The following is a 22,577-nucleotide window of genomic DNA, read 5'->3' on the forward strand; positions in this document are numbered from 1 at the left end:
TGCTTAGCATCTCAAAAGAATGACCTCGTTTCTCAATATAATGACTTAATTATGTCCAAATGGTTGTTCAAAATGACAAACAAGCGTTCTCAAAATGATGACTTATTAGAATTTCATTTTTTTTTTTTAGATTAGTCATTATTCGAGATACTTCATGCTATGTTAGTTTGTCATTTGGTGACTTACAGGATGTATTTCATCTTATTAGTGGTCTCTCATAATGGGCTTCTTAATGGAGATTTCTCTCCGACGGTTCACGCAGCACGTAAAGGCATCACCCTGCTCTCCGGGCTTCCATGGCTTCACGGCGTCACTGCAATGTGTCATCTCGACGGATAAATTACCGCTACTCCTCTATGCTGTTCCGAAGCCTAGACAATGTCTGCAAACGACAGTTAGTCGGGTTATTATTGTTAATTACACCTGTTCTTCACAATATCCCTCTCTTGGTGTTGAATTAGGAGGATGTTTGCAGCGGGCAACATGTCGCTCATGGCGGCGGGTTTGGCGCTGCTCACCGTGGTCCTCTGCTCTTCTCACGGTAAGATTACGGATCACCGTGCAGGCCGCTCGGCTAGCTAACAACGTCTGCTCCGCGCGCCGTTATTAATGCAGCAGCCGAATGCTGCGGTCCGGCTGTTTACTTCCAAACCTCGAGGTTTATGTGAGGCCTGGATAACTATTCCACTGTCCGTCCACATTATGTTGTGAGCACCCATTAGTTCAGTCCCCTGTGAACTACTGCTGTTCATGCGTTTGTTTATCCAAAGTATGTGCGAGCTTTCTAGGAGTTTTTATACCTAAATGGCAAATAATATTGATTGTTCGCTCACTAATATTGATAACATTACGGCTAGTATAGTAACGTAGTAAGTATCCCTGTAAAACAAATCATAAATAACCCAATGCTTAAGAAATTAGTGTCACATTTATGAAAATATGTATCTCTGGCAGTTCTAGCTACTTTATTGCATTAATTTTGTGTCTTTTGCAATACAGACCATTTTTTAAATTGCTTTGTTTGTTTTTATTGTTTCATGCATTCTTTTTTTTCCACTGATATTATTGGTTGCCAGTGGTGTAAAGTAACTAACCTGTACTTTACTTGAGTATTTCAATGTTTTTCTACTTTGTACTTCAACCCCACTACCATTCAGAGGTCAATTGTTTGCTTTTGCTCCACTAAATACATGTAATACCTTGAGTTACTTTGCAGATTTAGAAATAAGATTTGACATAATCAACACTTAAAAAACCTGGAGCAAAATGTACAAGCTACCCTGCAGTATACAAAATAATACAAATTAGCTGCTCATGTACAAACTTTGATACAAACTTTAATGCATCAATAATTATGATCAAAATATACAATATACTATTCTAAAAATGGGCCAATCTGCATAATGATTATTTTTTACTGTTGGTACTTTAAGTATAATTTGATGCTGATACCTTTGTACTTTTACACGAGTAACATTTTGAATGCAGGACTTTTACTTGTAACAGAGTATTCCTACACTCGGGTACTTCTACTTTTACGTAAGTTCAAGATCTGAGTACTTCTTCCACCTCTGGACAAACTCTTGATATAAAAAACAGTTAAATAAATATAGATTTATTCACAAAATAAATTATATTATTAGGAGGCATATCTTTTGAGTATTGCTTATCGATATTTAAGCTTTCCTTAAAATATGCAATATGCAGTTACAATAATATCACATGAAATTGTAATTGTGCATTAACTTAACTGCTAGTCAACATGTTAAGCAAAGATTCATATTAAGACGCGCTGTGTAAACAACCAGACAATAATAGTTCTACACAATAAAATATGTTGTAATATCAGTGCTTAAGCTTAAAGTCAGCTTAAATGACAGAATAAGTCATCTCCATGCCAGCCTTCCAAAGGTCTCTGTCCAAAAGTCTAAACCGTTTCAGGTGCCAGTATAAATAGAAAGAGGCTCAACAATGTATTGCAGACGTCCTCTAGCAAAGTTTCCATCCGTTTTATACACACAGAGAAATCAACAAAGGAACAGCAGCTCTCTGGGAATACTGTTTAGTAACTATATAAAGTTTAGTTTACAGTATTCAGTCAGTTTGTATAGTCAAGGATGCTTTATGTATACATTGCTCAAGTAAGAAAACTTGTGTAAAATGAACAATTAGGTGTGACTTTTAGCAGCCTTCCACTAATGTGGCTGAGCGGGCTGTCATTTGAAGTGCCTGAAATGCTATGTTGTGAAAAACATAATCATACCAGTTCCTTTCAACTCAATGTATGACTTGCTATGTGTTTATTCTTATGACACACAGTCAGCAAGCCTTTGTGCCACAGGAATATAACTCCACAGATCATAGTTTTGATTCAGGGACGTGTTGTTATAGACCAAATGATCAAAGAAAAATATTTCTTAGTTGCAGTAGAACTATAAAAAAAGGATTATTTTTTATTATTCACCTTATAACTTTTCATCTCCTGCCACAGTGAACTAATGAATGATGTATTTAGCCTGGAACCATTTGACTGGAAAAGGAAGAAAAGAGCTCGTACACCGTCAATATAAATATAAATGTTCTCCTCAAGGCAGAACAAAGCAGTATCTGTAAGTGAAAGCATTTCCTCACTTTGCAAATCTGCGATAAAACAACAGTATGTTGGTCAAACTGAGAGAAAGTGAGAGATCAAAAAGAGGACAATACAGTCTCCAGAGGACAAGCTGAAGTCTGAGCTACCTTGTGTTTTTTTGATCATCGTGATCTTCCCCGTAATGTAGGGCTGCACGATATTGAAAAAAACTGACATCGCGATTTCCCCCCCCCCCCTGCGGTATATATTGCGTTTTTTTTAACCTGTTAAGCCCCAAAGTCCCGGCGGGTACTTTACTTTTTTTTTTCATGACACTGTGTCAGGGGATCTTAATATTTAAGAACCTATTAATGTGTTATACCAGATTAACGGAAATAATCTCAGCTAACTGACGATACAAACAATTTTTACCAAAACAAAACACAAGTCTCATAAGAAGCATCTAAATGACCCTTGAGCGAAAAATGCTAACGCACTTTGGCACAGAACTCAAGATAAAAGTACCCTTATTATTACTTATCGTAGTTGCACATACAAGATATCCGATTAAAGCTGAGGTTCCACAGATTATTTAGGTATATAGTATCATCACTGAGTGATCCGAACTCGGACAGGGGAAGCAAACACAGACATCACAACACGTATAGTCTAGCAGGAAGGGCCCTCAGATTTAGAGATACCCCTACCCGAGGTAGAACAATTTACAACAATGTTTTTTCTTATCTTTAGGGTCTCCCATTAATGAAACTGATTGTTGTCAAATTTTATTTTGGGGGAAAAAATGTGTTTTGGGTTGTTCTTTAGAACTACCCCAATCCCTGAAAAAGAGCCAAATTAGACCAGGCCGAATGTGGGAAAGGTGACCAAAAAGCCCATAACTTGAGAATGATCACTCTTTTCCTCTTCAGATTTGCTGAGGTATGAACCAGGTAGATGTCCTACATCACCAAATAGTCAGACAATTATTTACCTAAAGAAATACTGAATTCTAGTCCTGTAAACTTAGCTTTAGTTTAGACGGAAATTGTACTTTTTGGTGTTAGGAACATAGGACTCCATCACTTTTCTCTCATTTATCAGAAAAACAGAGATCCCTAAAAAATATACCATTACTGAATTGTCTAGGGTGCTATTGAACACTAACCAGTAGTTGTATGGAAATATCTGGTACGGTTCTATTACAAATGAGATTTCTTTAGACATAGGCCTACCTCTTTTCTGATACAGTCAAACTCTGAATGGGGGAGAAGTGGCATAATAGCCTATAAGTAAAGAATGCTCCCTCTGATGGTCATCATATTTGGAGAGGGAAATACCAGGTGGCTGAACTACATCACCAAATAGTCAGAATAAGAATAACCCAATAAAATGAAGTTTATTAGTTCTAAATGGCAAGCCTCAAAAACATATCCACATAGGTGTAAATAGAACAGGTTTTATTGAAACTGGAACCTTCATTCAAAGTACAGTATACAACTCATCAAATAATGATGTGAGAGGTCAAGTATATAGATACTAGAATATAATGTTAAATGTCAGGTTCCTCAGAAACATTAGGGGACACATTTTGACATTCTGCACAGCAGGTGCAGAACTCCGTACAGGGAAGGCCAACAGCGAGGCACTGGCACTTTCCACTCTCTCCACACTTTGCATCTTTGCAATACAAGTGAGTAATGTCTCTCACTTCTCTAGGTGCTGGGGGTTTTTCAAATAGCACTGGTTGAATGGCCCCATCTCTGACAATCCACCCCTTGCCAATAGGACTCCATAACAAGGGTTTGGGCATGTGGCTGTGACACCATATCGCTGTCTGAAACATTGCTCTTTGCACATGTTGTTTAAATGCATCCTCTGTTGGCGGCAGATTTGCAGAGGCTGCATCTGTCGTTGATGCAATTATGAACCTCAGTTCATCCAAGTTTGTGCACATCAGTCAATTTTCCTTTTCTTTTTTTTCATATAGCAGAAGCGCAAATTGTCTTGCGACTGGCAAAGACTCTTCCAAGCTGGCAGAGAGTCCAAAATGAGCCAGATCTTTGAGCTCGCTGAGATGGGTCTTGAGTTTGTTGAATGCTGTTGTCTTTCCTATTCTGTACAAACTACTTGTTGTGTCACAGCCAGTGAGTGCATGACATGCTGGTAGACAGTTAGACATGTCTTTTCCAATTTTCTCAGATATGGTGTTGATGGGGACATATCTCTCTCTCATTCCATGGCCTGCATGCATGTACACTAGAGATGAACCAAACATTCCTTTGCTTGCATAATATATGAGCAGTACTTCCACATCTGTGTCATCAGACCTCACAATGATGCAGGAATATGACTCTGCAAGATGTATGGCATGGAGCACCATTCTTGTGTCTGCCTCCTCCTGATCACTGTACAGTGAGGTCAAACTGCTTACTCCTGCTGTGCAGATGCTCTTCACCTCCTCCCCTTCTTCAAATCCACCTGCCAAGATGATGGAGTCACCTGAGTGTAGTCTCTGTGGGGCAGCAGTGACAATGTAGTTGCTCACAAACATGCACAGTGCAGTCTTGTTTCCACTACTCCTCAAGTACTTCCTGTAGTTTGGGACATTTGTTTTGCCAGTGATAACATGTGTAGGCCTTCCATCACTTGCACCTCTCCTTTGCCTCTCCAGGTCTTTGATTGACTGTGGGCCGTCATACCTGTCAAATACCATGACCACACATTGCATTTCTTGTTTTCTATTTAGAAGTGACAAGATCTTCTTCAGGATGCATTCTGCTAGCTCACTGAAGGTCTGGAAGGCTGAATCATGGATGCTTTGAAGCATAGCCATGCCATCAATGATGTATGCAGATTTCTCTGTGGTGTCCGACAGCTCCTGCATCACTTCTACTACTGACTCCAGTTTTTTTGCAAGGTCTGCTTTTGTGGTTTTTCTCATCGCTCCATCGTCATAGAAGAGAGAGGGTGGGACAGCAGCCAATTCATGACGCATCACATTCTCCAATGATACGTCTCTTTGTTTTGAAACAGCCAGGAATCTCCTGAAGAGGACATCGGAATCCATCTGAAACTTCTTAGATTTACTGGTTGCTATGCATGCTATCATATCTGTGAATGTTGCCAATTTGTGTCTTTTCTCAGGATCCCAGAAACTTTTTGGTGTATCACTCTTTAGTCGTTCATCAATGAAATTTGCATTTAGCTTTTCTCCATCTTCCAGAAAGCTTGAGAGATCTTTTGCCACCTTTTGTGATGCTACTTGTCCACTTGTAATATTGATGAGCTCATCAGGAACTTTCTCCAAATCAAATGGGTTCTGCCTGTCTTGCACAAACTCCATTATCTTTATAGTTTCCCTCTCATCCCTGTCCATGCGGGCTGCTCCATGTTCTTTGTGGGATTTTGGTGCATGTACCACTGCATCACAAAGCTCTGTCATGGCATCGCAGTACTCACTGGTGACATGCCTTGTGATGAGCCATCTTTTCAGAGCTCCCTTTCGTAGTGTGAAGCCGATAATGCCTCCTTGACCCTTTCCTTCTCTGTTGATAGTTTGTTCAAGTGCTTGATCGGTGGCTACACAGTTGAAGTTTCTCTCATCTGAGCGCCGCACAACAAACCCTCCTTCTCTCATGAATTTGTAGGAATCTGGTTGGCTTTTTTCAAGGGCTTTCATTTCAGCTATGTAGACTGGCATGTACTTTGCGTAGTTCATCCTCCCAGCAGCCCGGAACCATGGTATTGCTTCAGACATGCAGTTGAGATGAAGGTCAAAGTTAGCTTCACGCTCTGATCGTAGCATTCTGAGTAAGAGATCAGCCCCTTTGAGGAAATTCAGCCAGTAATTAAAAGTTGCCGATTGTTGAACTCCACTCTCTGAAAACTGTCCTCAGGTCCGGAAGGTCTGTCTCCACTTCACTTAAGAACTGTCTGGCAGAGACCTGGTCGTTGCCATGAAAGGCATGCTGCACATCTCGCAGGAGGTGTTCTTGTTCAGCAGATAATGGAACCTGGCCTTTTTTGTTCAGCCAGGAGTCCAGTGCCACCCAGAAGAGCCTGAACAGAGCCTCTGAAACAACCTTGATGCTCCTCACACCTCTTGTCAGTTGTTTCCCCTGAAGCATCTGCCGAGCTGTTGCGTCAGCATAGACTCCAGACTCGGTTATCATGTCAAAGAGGTCCCCGTCTGCATATACCTTCCCAATGCTTGCCAGAAAGGCCATGGTGACATGCATTCCTCCAATTCTCATCGTGATCTTGCCATCCAAAGCCTCAGGTTTGCTCCACAGAATTTGCTGTGCTTTGCTGTAGATGGCCAGGTCAGCAGTTACAAGTATATGCCTCTGTCCCAGTTCTTGAGCAAGCTGCGTGAGCTGCAAAAGAGCTGTATAGATGGTAGATAGGTCTGATGGTGAAGCTCTTATGAAGGGCATATATTGTACTGTTGTTAATGGGATGTCTGACGTGGATACATAAGCATTGAATGCAGACCATCCTGGGATTCTCTGTTCTTCTTCTTTCATGATACGGCTCACCTTCCAAAGTAAGTCTTGGCCTTCTGCTGCCTGAGCTTTTGTGCCGTCTGATTTGAGGATCTGTGGTAGAACTGCTGGTGGTTCAGATCGCCTACCTGGCTTGATGTATCTGAAATTAGAGCAAGTCATTATATATTTTGTCATATAATTAAATCTTTAACAAAATGCATTCCCTTACAAACAACACAAATCCAGATTCCTTAGATTATGATTTGTCTATAATATTTACCTCTGAACCTCTTCATTATCCAAATCACAGCTGTCCAGAGCATGGAGAGATCTCTCTGGAATTCTCGGGATGGGGTTGTGTGCTGTGGCAACATCACCTCTTCTGTATACAACAATTGCCATGGAATGTGTTGTATTTTTGCCATCCAGCGTCTCTTCATTCTGGTCAAAGTTGTCAATGGCTGCATCAATTATCCCATGTTCTGTGGTTCTTGTCAGTCCATTTGGGATGTAAACACCTTTGCTTCTCTGTAATTGATCTGCTGCTACTGATGTGAGAAATTGACGCACTTCATCATAAGACACACAATGACCCATCATGTGTAGCTTGTTGATAAGGGCCTTGCTGCCAAACTCATGATGGATCATAATCCCAAGTCCTAGTGTGATAGGTGTACGTCTGCTGCAGCACTGCAATTAGATCATGGCAAAAGGTTATAACACATGTGTTATTCTTCAGAGCTGGGTTCTCATCACAGGTCTGCACTTTTTTAAATGCACCTGCATTGACACACCAGTTCACAAAATCATACAGAGTATTTGGCACATATTCACTGCACTGGAGAGGGGAAAGCTTGTCACTGCATATGTAGAATTGAGGCTCATGCTCAACCTTTTCCATAGTTTTCCTCAATATACCTGCAGCCCGGTGGAGGATTTGAGTGTCAGTGAGGATCTCTGTTCTCTGTGGAGGCATTGTCTCCCTTTCTTCTGTGTAACCTTTCATTAGATTGTTGTCTTCTTTCAATCTTGGGACATTCCATATTTCTCTTCAGGAGGGTGATAATGGGAACAGAACTGTCAATCCACAGCCACTCTCCCTCTGATATGGACAATGGATACCGCTTTGGGCGGGACAAAAGGCTGCTGCTGGATTGGCTGCTGCTGCCCAGTTGGCTACAATGTTTTGAGACATGCAGCTGTCACTCAAACCAGAGTAGGAGAGAGAGTTCCACTGTCAAGCTTCTCTGCATTTAGAGGCTTGTCAGTCTTAATGATTTGTATGCTGCACTTTGAATTAAGGTTCCAGTTTCAATCAAACCTGTACTATTTACACCTATGATTTAGAGGCTTGCCATTTAGAACTAATACACTTTATTTCATTGGGTTATTCTTATTCTGACTATTTAGTGATGTAGTTCAGCCACCTGGTATTTCCCTCTCCAAATATGATGACCATCAGAGGGAGCATTCTTTACTTATAGGCTATTGTGCCACTTCTCCCCCATTCGGAGTTTGATTGTATCAGAAAAGAGGTAGGCCTATGTCTAAAGAAATCTCATTTGCAATAGAACCGTACCAGATATTTCCATACAACTACTGGTTAGTGTTCAATAGCACCCTAGACAATTCAGTAATGGTATATTTTTTAGGGATTTCTGTTTTTCTGATAAATGAGAGAAAAGTGATGGAGTCCTATGTTCCTATCACCAAAAAGTACAATTTCCGTCTAAACTAAAGCTAAGTTTACAGGACTAGAATTCAGCATTTTTTTAGTTAAATAATTGTCTAACTATTTGGTGATGTAGGACATCTACCTGGTTCATACCTCAGCAAATCTGAAGAGGAAAAGAGTGATCATTCTCAAGTTATGGGCTTTTTGGTCACCTTTCCCACATTCGGCCTGGTCTAATTTGGCTCTTTTTCAGGGATTGGGGTAGTTCTAAAGAACAACCCAAAAAACGTTTTTTCCCCCAAAATAAAATTTGACAACAATCAGTTTCATTAATGGGAGACCCTAAAGATAAGAAAAAACATTGTTGTAAATTGTTCTACCTCGGGTAGGGGTATCTCGAAAACTAAAGCCTTTTTTGAGGACTTGCTGCCTTTACGTAGCTTCTAGGGGAGATGTATCACCGTAACTGTCAATATGATCAAAAGACGTGTTCAATGGCATTAAAACGAGAAAAAACGCGGCTGAATCGGTTAATCCATAGGTTTTTAACGTCTCTGTATAAAAAAAGTATTTCATTTATAATCCATAATTCCATTTTTATGTAAAAATCGCAGAGCAAAAGTTAGCTGCTAATGGTAGCCACCAGAGTGGCTGCTGCTTCCGGTCTTGGCTATGCGGCAGTCCAGCGCAGTCTAACACATATACACATTACCAAATAAGGAGTGAGAGTGCCGATTTTTACATAAAAATGGAATTATGGATTATAAACAATTGCTTCAAAGCCACAGATACATTATCAACCTATGGATCAACCGATTCAGCCACGTTTTTTCTCGTTTTAATGCCATTGAACACGTCTTTTGATCAGATTGACAGCTACGGTGAGACGATCTCCCGTAAAAGGTACGTGTTGTGATGCCTGTGTTTGCTTCCCCTGTTGCGAGATCGGATCGCTTAGATACTATACTTAAATAATCTGTGGAGTCTCAGCTTTAATCGGATATATTGTATGTGCAGTTTAGATAAGTAATAAAGGTATCTTTATTTTGAATTCTGTGCTAAAGTGCGTTAGCATTTAAAAAGAAAAATGAATACAACCGCACGTCCCTGCGGTGTGAATATCGCGCATGCGCATATCGCGGTTATCGCAATGACACGGTATATCGTTCAGCCCTACTGTAATGTGACATTTGTTTTGCAGTCAGTGCGAATGAGGACTGTCTGTGGTACGTGGATAAGAACGGCACCTGGCACAACGGCTTCGACTGCCCTCTCATCACGTTCTGCTGCGGGAACTGCCACCGACGCTACTGCTGCCTGGACGCCTTCAAGATGATCACAGAGAGGGAGCAGAAACGCTGCATGCTCTTCCAGTTCAGGTGGGCAGCGGCAGGGGTTAAATGAATTTTCTCCACACCAAGAGTCACTGTCTGTGTTCACAATTCAAGGCCATCACTGCAGGATCAGATATCTTCTCTTTTCTCAAGGCAGAGAGATGCTTGGACATCCTGATAGAGGACATTGCACAATCAGATATGTGCTCCAACATCTACAAACATACATCTATACAAAGTACACACTGTACTGACAATAACGTCTGACCAAGATAAAGTAGGGATAGGCATCGAGAGCAGGTTCCAATTGTCGGATGATCAGTATGGTTTGTTTTTCAATTCCTGTGATTGATGCAGGCATGTTTTAGCATAAGGTCTCATTAGTGATGACGTCTAAATGCTGGACATTTGCAACAACAAGGAGCTTCCATTAAATACCAAAACAAATGTCTGCCACCATTGCAAGCATGTAGCAACATTAGATCAATTTATAATCCAAGCATGGAAAATTGAATTATCAAAGTTGCAAACGTTACTAAAGGATATATGGAAAAACTGTATGTTATGAACATCTATATGCAGTATGGAGACAAAAAACAATATATCCCCATAATAGATATTAAAATGAAGACACAGGTATTCCAAAACAGAGTGTTAAAGGTCCCATGTCATGCTTTTCTGGTTAGTACCCGTCCCCTTGTGTGTTATGAAGGTTTTTATGCATGTAAACGGTGTGCAGAGTCAAAACCCTCAAAGTACACCCTGTAGGGAGTAAAACTCTAAAACAGAAAATACCTCCCCAAAACGCCTCGTTGGAGATACGTCATTGTCCATTTGATTCTTCCGGGTACGCATGATGTCAACCGTACCCAGAACGAAATGGACCAATCCGCGGAGCCGTTACGTTAAGCCCCCGCTGATTGGTCCAAATTGACCAATCCACGGACTTCCTCACACACACACTCAGTGCAAGCAGCTCTGCTGATTTCTCCTCCCTGCAGGCTGATAACAGACAGTTGGGATTGCGGCAAAATTCTCTCTGCAGACCCATTCTCTCTGCAGACCCATTCTCACAGCGTTTATCAACCTTTTTCTTACTCAATATCAAGCCACACTTATTGTTTTGACTTCGGCTGTGACTTTGTGTGTGCTCAGGATGAGTTTGGCTGTGTTTCGATGTGGATCGCTAAACAAGGAAACAACACCTCCATGGAGATCAGCGCGATTCACAATGTCCCGACCAATCAGAGCACACAGGGAGGGTGGGGGCTGGAGCTATTGGAGCTACAACGAGCCGTTAAAGGCAGAGAGTGAAATTCAGTGAATACACAGAGATGCTGTTTGAGAAAAACAATGTGAGTTTGGAAAATTGCACAATATAAATCTATTCTAGTAGACCTCAACAATGGAATTATGATCAGTGGAAATGGCCATGACATGGGACCTTTAAGTCATTTATAATTTGCGAAAACTAGTTTTTGTGAGTATATGAATTTGGCGATGGGTTGACTGTCCAGTGTGTGCAGATAGCAGTGTTAATAATTTTGTAAATGTTAACTGTAAGGAGTTGCATATCAGTACTGGATAATCATCATGGGATTTGAGTCGGAAGGAGAATTGACGGCATTATTTAAACAAATATAGAAAATATTTTCCAGCATCACCCTCCGTTGTGGAGATCATCATTAAAGTCACTTTTGCTCATGTCCCACTGACTGCATTTGAATTGAATTGCCCTGCGTTTGTCCCCACAGTGTAATATGTTCTCATCAGTCGTTCTATCACACCGAACCTCCCGTGGGGGGGATCGTTATAGTTCTGGACTAAGCTATCGTACCTGAGAGACTGCAACATGGCACTTTCCACCACAGCATCCATCACTATCTGGCAGCGAGCAGACAACCTGCAGCTTATTAAATCTGGAGGGGGATCAGAGCAGTGGGCGGAGGAGGCTGGGCTGAAAGTGGAGGGCTTTGTAGCTTCCCTGAGACCACGCAGAGATGGAGAGATGCGTGGTGTACGGCATTAACTCGGGTGTGATTTCAGGGTCAGCCGGTGGTTAACGTGGTGTCTGAATCAAAGGCTTCACATCTCCACTTTAATCCTCCACACGAGGCTTGGTGATGAAAGTAAAGCTGCTTTAAGTCCTCCTTTGTCTCTCCTCAGCCCCACTACTTTAGCCGGCATCGCCTCCTCCATCCTCCTGTTTGTGGCCATCATCGCCACCATGGTCTGCTGCTTCATGTGCTCCTGCTGCTACCTCTACCAGAGGAGGCAGCTGAGGGGCAGGACGCCCTACGATGGTGAGACCCCTCCTCTTAATGATGTCCTTCTTTTATATATACCATTAGTTTCCCTTTATGACAGTCTGCCCTTTTTTACCCACAGCCCAGCACATCCCCATGGCCAGCTATCCAGTGGAGCCGATGTATGATGCTTACGGGAAACCCCTGGGACCCTCTCAGTATCTACATGCAGGGTATCCAATGGCGCCCCACTACCCCGGCATGCCCCCACACTACCCTATGATGCCGCCTGGACGCTATCCCCCACACATGATGGATCCTACATACGGCCAGGGTAAGAGTGACTTCACATATGGAGCTGCAACGATAAGTCAATTGAAAGGACAAATAACCTGTTACCATTTTAAATATCGATAAATCATCAAAAATATTCATGTGAAAGTGCTGCCTCTTAAATCTGAAGGTTTCTTGCTTTTCTCTGTTTTAATTCATATTCAACTGAATATCTACATTATGGGTTGTGGATTGACAAAACAAGACATTCGGAAAGACAAAGACTTCTGAAGCTTTAATCTATATTGAATCAGCATATGTATTGATAATGAAAAAAGTGTTATTTTTATTTACAATTACATTCTTTGCATATAAATAAATGCTAACAAAAACTGTGCATTTATTCTATACAAAATCCAAATGGTGTCACCTACTTTTGGGAAAGTGGATCTATTCATGAAAAATGATATTAGAATATGACACCACTCCTGCTCAAGCCACTATACACAGGGAGAAAGACAGTGAGTGCTTCTTCTAACAGCCACAGTAAACATGCCGAGGTTAAAAAGCTACATTTTGATGCAAGACATCTCACGACTTAAGAGGCAGATTGAAATGTGCACATTTTATGCTACCAATTAATGACTCCATTGTTTTTAACCTAGTCATAGCAGGACATGAAGATCTGACTTTCTTTATGTTTCTATGTTTGTTTTTCAGCCCCTCCACCTTACTCTCCACCTCAGTATCCTGGTCATTGATGGGCTCAACTACCCACACACACACACACACACACACACACACACACACTCACACACAACACACACAAGAGTGGGAAACAACAGCAATTGAGAAAAAGGACTGTTTGAAAATAAAAAGGCAGCAACAATCTCGCACTCCAACACACTCGCATACACACACTCAAATGAACACTACAGCTCGACCAGCAGCAGGCACTTTAAGTTAGTGTTTTTCTATGTATATTTACAATGTTGTCCTACTTTTCTGGAGAGTTTACGCAAGTCAAAATGTGGTCAGCATCCTGGCGACCAATTGTTCCTGTCAGTTTTGTGGAGGCCGTCACACTCTCCCTCAAAGTGACTCTGTGCTCTGGAACGCTCACCTCAATGACAGGACGTCGTCTGAAGACAGGGCTCATTACCTTACAGGAGAGGGGTCAGAAGGAATTTCCTAAAAACTATAACGCACTTCCTCTTTAGTTTTAGAGGATAAGAGTGATTTAGTTTGTCACTTTTGATACATTTGAATCAATGTAAAACTGCCTGAAGCTACATCCCAGGTCAAACACTCCACAAATATGATTACATGATGTATTTATTTCTGCATTTGATGTTTTTCTCCCCCCTGTAATGTGATAGGGGCAGAAAGGAAAACCAAACTACATGTTTGAGAAAAGGGTGACATGTATGGCTCAAAAAGGCAGTGTGATCCTGTCTTAGATGTGCAGGACTTTAAGGTACTCCTTATTCCATCCATGTATGAAGCCTTTAGTCGTCTTTTGTTTCAACTTTTCTTCTTCTTTGTATCTGACTTGACTAATTTACGTCATGGTGGTATATTAGCTGCACCATATAGAGTAACATCTCGACATCAGCATGCTACCCCAGTCAAAGTGATCTGTCCTCTCATGCTTCTCTTCTGGTTTTAAATGGATTAGAAGTCTTTAGATTAATCCCATAATGCCAGGTAGGATGTTTTCCAGTGATTTCATGTTAAATGTTCATTTTTTTGTAACATATCGGGTCAAGGGAGTTGCAGGTCTATGCTGCTCAGTTAAAACAAATGTTCTCACTTCATTAAATAAGCATAACGAGCAAAAAACTGATTAACATTTAAAATCTTATTTTGCTAATCTTTTCTTCAGCTGAATATGTTATGATATTGTAATATATTAAATATTATAGTTATTTTAATCATAATGGTAAATCCTAACATAAAATACGACATCTTCGCATTTTTCCATTTGATATTTATTATAATAATTGAGTGTACTTTTTTACTGTGAATGGGTTCTCACCTTGTGGACTAGCTACAAGGCCAAACATCTGTTCTGTTAAAAAAAAAAGTCTATTTTATTGATCACCTCTTTTTAAAATTATAGTTTGTCATTTTGGGAATAAATCTGGGATATCTTAGAATCCTTAGAAAGTATTAATTTTAACAATGAAGTGATAGAATAGATTTAAACTGCAGTTATCTATATATATATTATTCTTGTAAAAAAAAGATTTCAGATATCAACAATCTCATTCTTCCTAAACTGTCACATTTGCCAGTCATAATTTGGCAACTTTTATAAACATGATTTCAGATATGAACAATTGGAATTGTTCCTCATCATAATTGTAATATGAATTCCATAATGTAATTAAGAAAATCAAGAAATCGCTTGGTAATTATTTTTATTTCAAATTCTAAGCTAATTGCTAAGCTAACTTTTAGAGCTACAGTTACCACACAGAAGTGAATGGTGGTATCAGTCTTCTGATCTGGCGGTCAACGAAAAGAAAGTAGATAGGTGCGTCTCCCAAAATGTCAAACTTCTTCTTTTTAATTCACACTTACAGACGTGGGCTCATGTGAGGTCAGGGCCTGTAATGATTCTGTAATTGGGTTTAGCATCGTGCTCAGCCCTGTTCCCTTTGTAAGATGTGTGAGCTGTGAAACATGGAGCATGTGTTGTACAGTAAGCTGTCCGACTAATAGGTGATGATGATCTTTATTCGGGTGTAATGTATCTATCTCATGTCTAAATGAGACATTAAATAATAATATGCTGATGGATTTGAGAAGCCTGGCACTTCTTTGGGACTCACTGTTGTAACTTGTCCCCAAACAAGAACTATAACTGCTAGTTTACAGAATAAATTGTTTCCTTAAATGGCGACGTCCATTTGTACAGATTTGTTGAGCCATTGTAAAGCACAAAGAGAACTGGACTTTTTCTTAGTGAGATGCTTTCATAGTAGTTTGACATAACATTTGCTCAATGATGTTTATGATTATTTGTGCTTCTAAACCAACTCCATGAGTGTGTTTGCTGAAACTGAAATCAGGTGGCAAAATAACTTTGTCTAGATATTACTTTTTGTCTTGTCATATGGATGGTATGGCACTGTAACATAAAGTGAAACGTTTTTATTTCTATTAACATAAAATGTTACTTTGGAATGTAAAAATACAACTGTCTGATGTGTCTTATTTTTGTCAAATCTAATTTTAAACATTTTGAGAAGGAGGTTATTATGTGTTTACATACATTTGACCACCAGAGGTCTGTATTAACCTTAAAACAATGTTCACATGTTGGCTGAATACATTATTTCATTGTCATCAGAGGGAATATCTTATCCAACAGAAATATGTGCCACTAAACACACTGATTGTTAATTATTTGTTCAATTACATATTTGTGCTCAAGCTAAACATGATTATAGTGTATATTATGCCTTTAAACTGTGACATATGTACATTTTACAATTTCACAGCCCACCTACACACACAGCTGATACATTTAGCTTTGTATTACTTATATTAGATTCACATTTTATTTGTACTTTTATGACTACACAGTACATGTATAGCCATTCATAATATAGTAAGCATGGAACAAACAATATATAAATACAATCATTACACTTATTTATATTATGCTTAAACCATTGAATTTATATCTGACATCATTATTTATTTTGGTTTATTTGGTATTCTCAAATCATTTGAAACATTATTGGATCATTTTAGGATGCAATTAGAACAACATGATTTACTACTTCTTTATTTTACTGTCTTCGTTTGAACCTCTAGCCGTTAGCACAAGAGTTAAGCCAATCTGCATTTCACTGCATTTATTTATTGACCACGTTATTCACATGTTTCCTCTTTAATCATTGGCCTGTTGGGGTTTTATTGAGCTCCTGTAAAAACAAAACTTTATTTTTTAACTTGAACTTTTTCTCCCAAAAAAGGTTGCCGTTGATTCAAGAAACTAGGAAAACAGTTCCTAACAGAAACACTGATGTGTTAACTATGGCAGAAAAATCTGTTGTGATATTCTGAACGGTTAAAATTAGCCGTACTAAACAGAAATATTAGGGACTGGTTTCAATATAAACATAAATTGTGTAATAGGAAGTCTGTGCTCTGGCGCCTCTGTAAACTTCAGCCCTCCCCATTACCTTTAAAGGAGTGTGTACCCTGATCTAAATATGGACATGCACTTTTACTGGATTTCGAAGAATGTCCCAGCCTCACAGTCCGCTTTGATGATGCGAGGCTCTCGCAGTTCATCACTGGTACCCCTCTCTGTAAGGCTGAGAGTCCAGCCTCTTTGCAGCAGGATTGATGCCTCCGCTGGCTTTTTGGTGAGCAGGGTGCGACGGCACAGCAGGACACCAGCTCTGTCTAATGGGAATACTCGCCTCCTTACCTTAGGGGAGAACTTACCACACAGTATGGACAGGGATGGGATTTGGTTTTAGTTTCTTCCAGGTCTGGGTAACTATTAAAAGAAGAAAAGAGAAGCCACAAAAATATTAGTGTTTCCAGACCTATTCTGTCTTCTAAATAATCAGATTCAGCTCCTCCAGAGAAACCACATTTCCCTGCTCTTCTTCACGGGTGTAGTATTTTACCCCAGTTTAAGGAAACCATGTCCAGGAGAAGGATGAAAGCCCTGACCCGTATAGGCCGGCAGGTCAGCGAGGACCCAGATTTAGACAACCTGCTGTCCACCCTCTCCCCGGAGGAGGTGGAGGAGCTGCAGCAGGACATGATGAAAGTGCCGGACCTCAAGCCGGAGGAGGATAAGGTCCTCGCCCCAGGGGAGAGCCAAGCTGCGGCGCCGTCTACGAGCAACAACGACCGGGACTGTAAACTGGACAGCAGGCGAGAGAGTGACCGTAAAGGGAGGCTCAGCGAGAGGGAGCCGTCATTGGAGGTTTGTGAATCTTTGTCTGATGAAGTGTCACCTTATATTAGATTAGACTAAACCCACTACCATCTTATGATGTTTGTATTTGAGTGTTCTTAGATGAGTTCAAACTCAAATGGCAATCTATGCACTCATGTCTAATAGAGTACAGTATTTGCCTACGGGGATCAATAAAGGTCAATCTTATGTAACATCCACTGTCCCCGAGGTAGTCTAATGATAGCTTTCATGTGCCATTTTTCATTTAGCTTGAAGTAAAGCGCCAACTGGACCTCATGAACACTGACTCCATCAGCTCATAAATAGTGTTGGCTTCTGTGCCAGTGATAAGACAGTTTTCCCTCTGAGGCTTAATCACATTTCACACTCTTGATCAATGTCTCACAACAGTATCAAAAACACAGGAATATATTTATGTTATTCTGAAAAGAGCCCTCCTTGTCTGAGAGCCAGGTTTCTTGCAGTGTGTGTTTAGACGAGAGGCACTTCAGTGGATGGAGCAGAGGCCCTGCGGAGCTGCTTAATCCCGGCCTGATGGAATTCCTTGGTTGATTGCTCCTACGCTCACTGCCTTTTAAGGTTACATCTGCCAGGGCCACGACGTCACACAGCAAAATAGATTGAGACTCACAAATCAAACACTTTGCAAGCTACTCCCCACAAATGTATCCCTGCGCTGTAAAAAAAAAGAAGTCTCCTTTTGCTGAATGTAAACACACATGGCATGTTGTGTCAGGGAGGGTGTGTGTGTTTACAGTGAGCAGATGGACGAATAGCTGTTTGACAGAAAAGGAACACAATATTTAGGTATTGGTGTTATATCATACTAGACATGCCATACATTGTATACTATGTCTGCGAGAAAATGGTATTAGATTACATTTGGGTGGTTTACTTTGTGACATAACTCTATATCCTCAAATGCATTCTCCTGCAGGGAGACACAAAGAAGGAAAGCCGGAAGCAGGAATATCTGAGGAAGATGGGCCTGAGCCAGGAGGGGAACGACGACGTGACAGTCGGGCTACGAAGACAAGCTAGTGTCTCAGGTGAAAAAGATATTAAGGTGGAGGACAGAAACAGCAAAGGTCCTGGAAACTCGAACGAGGAGGGGAGTCGTCTTTCGAGCCGGTACAGGAAGCAGGAAAGCAGAGAGAGTGATGTGAAAGAGGACAGTGAGAAACAGGAAGACAACAAGATAAGAGACCGAAGAGAGAGCACAGGTAGCAAAACAAAGGATATGATCTCTAAGCTACAGGAAAAAAAGGATGACAGCAAAGACAGGAAAGAAGACTGCAGGAGAAAAGATGAAAGCAAAACCAAAGACATTATCTCGAAGCTACGAGAAAAACAAGAGAAGGAAGTCGGCAAGGAGAAGGACAGGCGATCTGAAGGTTTCAGGACATCGGGACTTGTCTCTAAAATGTTGGAGAAGCAGAGCAAGGCCCAAGAAAGCCCGGCTCCGGAGAGTAAACCCGAAGAGAAGAAGCCTAAAGCTGAGGAGAAGAAAGCTGAAGATACAAAGAAGCCTGAGGTGAAACTTGAGCGACAGGCATCAGAGAAAGGAGAGGTGCAGGTGAAACAAGACAAGGCCGAGAACAGAAGTGACAGAGAAGAGCTGGTTAACCATAGTGACCACGTCAAAGAGAAGGAGAAGAAAGTAGAGGAGAAAAAGGATGACGAGGAGAAAAATGAAAAAGTAAAGAAAGCTGAGGAAAGTGAGAAACTTGGCAACTGTGTGGCCAAAAACAGTCCAATCAGCAAGGCCAAGGAAGAGGAGGACGAGGAAGAAGACTCAAGCATGTTTGATGAGCTGATGGAGCAGGTTCGGAGCAACGACCCCTCCCTCACTGAGCTCAACGTCAACAACTCAGAGGTCATAAAGACGAAAACACTCATTGAGTTTGCAGAGGCTTTGCACAAGAACACCAATATTAAGAAGTTTGCTTTGGCTAACTGCCGTGCGGACGACCACGTGGCTTATGCCATCTCGGGCACGCTGCGCAACAACAAGACCATCACCAGCATCAACGTGGACTCCAACCATCTCACCGGCAAGGGCATCCTGTCTCTGATCCAGGCGCTGCCACACAACGCCACCCTGACTGAGCTCCGCTTTCAAAACCAGCGTCACATCTGTGGCGGGAAGACCGAGATGGAGATGACCAAGGTCCTGAAGGAGAACTTCACGCTGCTCAAACTGGGCTACCACTTCGAGTTAGCCGGACCCAGGATGACTACGACAAACATCCTGAGTCGCAACATGGACCGACAGAGGCAGAAGCGCCTGCAGGAGCAGAAGCTGGCCCAGGCCAACGGAGAGAAGAAGGGGGCGCTTGAGGTCCCCAAAACAGGGGGTGGAGGATCTCTGAGAAACTCGCCAAGAGCGTCCCCTAAACCTTCTCCCATACCCTCGCCTATGCCATCACCAAAGCTGACTCCTAAAAGAGGAGCTGGAGCTGGGGCTCCACCACCACCCCCGCCTCCACCTGGGGGTGGACCACCGCCTCCTCCCCCTCCCATGCTGAATGTAGACGCCCTGAGGAACTCTCTGACCCCCGTGTCCCAGAGGAAGCTGGATGGAAAAAGCCCGGGCGGTAGTGAGAACACGAGAGACCAACTGCTCGCCTCAATCAGAGGGAACACTAAGAAACAACTCAAGAAGGTACGTAGGGCTGCGCGGAAATATTGACGCACTTTGGGTATCACAATATTATGTTTTTGATACTATTTCAACATACTAATTGTATGAAAGGGAACATCTGTTTACTCAAATATGTGCAAAAACTATCAATAAGCACATACACAGGTCAACTGATGCATTTGTGCTAATTAGGGGATTCCCCTTTGATCTTTAGTGCTGTTGCGTTCAATGGCTTCCTGTTCTTACTTTGAAGAAGGTCTCTGCCCAAAAGCTTGCTTATTAAAAGATGTTTGCATCGATCTTTAGTGTGCAGATGCTCTTTTAAAATGTAAGTTTGATAGTCTATCACTTCATTTCCTCCATTACTGATGTTTCTCTATTTCAATCAATAGTTAAAACGATATGCAGTGTGTTAGTATACGTTTCATGTTACCTAATTTGGTAACCTAAACATCCTGCAAGCATTTGCTTACTGACATAGGAAAATGTGAATTCCTTCGCTAAAATTGCATAACATGTAGCACTATGATGTTGGATGGTACTGTGACGGGGGCTGGGATAAATGCAAACGCAGATCCCAGGAAAGCAAATGTATACAGTTTTCCTTCAAATGATATTTTAAGAATAACAATATGCTGCTACAAATAGAAGTGTCACACCTGTATAAGGATACTTATCGTATTGCCTGATTGTTGCCAATGCACAGCCCTGTGTATAAGGTTAGCTCTGCCATAATACATTCTCACATCACATACTTACATTTTATTCTTCCCACAGGTGGAAGTGCCAAAGTGGTTGCAATGATATTTCCTTTGGAATGTGCCATGAAAGGGAAGAAAGAGGGAGAAGTGGTTTTCAACATGAACTCTACACCCTCCAGATGCAGTTGAAGAATTGCACTTTGGGACGGAGAAAAGTGAAACATGAGATGCCCATAGGTCTGATGACGAGCCCTCACTATGAGTTCTCCCCTCAACACTGGACCAAAAGTACTCTGTGGGGAATGATGAGTGATGCAGGGCTCTCTGACAGCCGACTGCCACGTTCTGTGGTTGTTTGTCTTCAGTACATATTGCCGCTTTGCTGGTTATTTGCACTAGATAATAAGAAGCCCATCATATAACATGTTGGCTTCTGTATGCATCTGAATGTGAGCGTGATGAGAGTGTGATTAGTTTATTAATAAGAGATACAATGAATTCTTTATAAAATTCTAATATACAAAAAAAAGTTTATCGTTGATATAGTGGACATTAGTTTGACCATTTATTTATTTTTTGAGAGAGAATCTTTCTTATACTTGTACGTCGTAAATCTGTTCAAACTGGGAATTCTGATATTAATGATCAGGAAATAACAAACATGGCGGCCTGACTTAAGTAAAATCTGGGTAATAAAAATGAGAAAGGTCAAGTGGTCTTTGATTGTGTGTCTCATTCCCATATCTCAAAACATCTCAGGCAGGGTTTAATGGATTGGAAAGAAGCCCATTGGAATCCAGGTGCATGACGAAAGAGTTTTAACATAGAAATAATGACCTGATGCATTTGAACAGAAAGTACAAATGGCTGCCCTTCAGTATCTGATGTTATATTTTGTACAGTCTTTCTAATACCTTCCATAACTTGTAATGAAATGCATCCACATGTCTTAAACGTAAGCGTATTGTAAAACGATTACTGGCATACTTTTCAATACCATACTTTTAAGTGAATGTCATTTCTAAAGGGGTTTAATGTGATGAACACAAATCAGAGTGCCTTTCATGTGTGCGCCGTGTAACAATTCTATATTTATATCTGATTACACATGTCTTTCTTACCGAGCCTGTATGTCTTCAATAAAATATTTTGGTATGTTTGCATTGATAAATCACAAGTGTAATGGCTGATATTATTAAGGAGAATATGAAATGTGATATGAAATATAACTGACTTTTGCATTATTTTATAGTATATATAAATAATGAGCTATCATCAATCTTAGTTGGTTTATGGTCTGTATGTAAGTGTTCACTTTTAGTATTATACACAGGTGTATCAATTTAGATTATTTGCATTTAACTTCAGATCTATAGCTGTTGCTAAGAAGATATGCTAATTATATACAGAGCCATATATAGATATGTATCAATAGCCAACAACTAACCTGCAGCATGAATAATAGATAGACCTGTAATGTGAATCCTGGCAACAAATGTAGGCTCAGAGCAGAATCTCTCCATCATTATTCTAATTAAAATGACTATGCATCTTTACATTTCTTAACACAAAGCCCTTCAGCTTTATACATCTTAAACATGAAGCTGTGATCCCTCCAGCTAGTGAAGCAGCCGTCATCCTGAGAACAGCACCAGGCCAGTTTGTGTCTCCATCGCCCTGCCTCAGCCTCT

At 40.9% G+C, this 22,577-nt stretch overlaps 2 protein-coding genes across 2 annotated transcripts; both read left to right on the forward strand.

Annotated features, from left to right (window-relative positions):
- The first annotated feature begins 267 nt into the window (after positions 1–267).
- shisa4 (shisa family member 4) lies at positions 268–15,789 on the forward strand. The gene is made up of 5 exons (XM_034198408.1): positions 268–541; positions 9,936–10,113; positions 12,235–12,371; positions 12,457–12,648; positions 13,308–15,789. Exons 1-5 carry the CDS (start codon positions 466–468, stop codon positions 13,346–13,348), a joined length of 624 nt encoding a protein of 207 aa, XP_034054299.1. The 5' UTR covers positions 268–465; the 3' UTR covers positions 13,349–15,789.
- Positions 15,790–16,883: 1,094 nt separating this feature from the next.
- lmod1b (leiomodin 1b (smooth muscle)) lies at positions 16,884–22,058 on the forward strand. Its single transcript, XM_034198282.1, has 3 exons — positions 16,884–17,547; positions 18,479–20,206; positions 20,963–22,058. The coding sequence occupies exons 1-3, from the start codon at positions 17,260–17,262 to the stop codon at positions 20,987–20,989; spliced, it is 2,043 nt and encodes a 680-aa protein (XP_034054173.1). The 5' UTR covers positions 16,884–17,259; the 3' UTR covers positions 20,990–22,058.
- The last annotated feature ends 519 nt before the right edge of the window (positions 22,059–22,577 follow it).

This window comes from Gymnodraco acuticeps, unplaced genomic scaffold, assembly GCF_902827175.1.
Source record: "Gymnodraco acuticeps unplaced genomic scaffold, fGymAcu1.1, whole genome shotgun sequence".
In the NCBI taxonomy this organism is placed as follows: Eukaryota; Metazoa; Chordata; class Actinopteri; order Perciformes; family Bathydraconidae; genus Gymnodraco; species Gymnodraco acuticeps.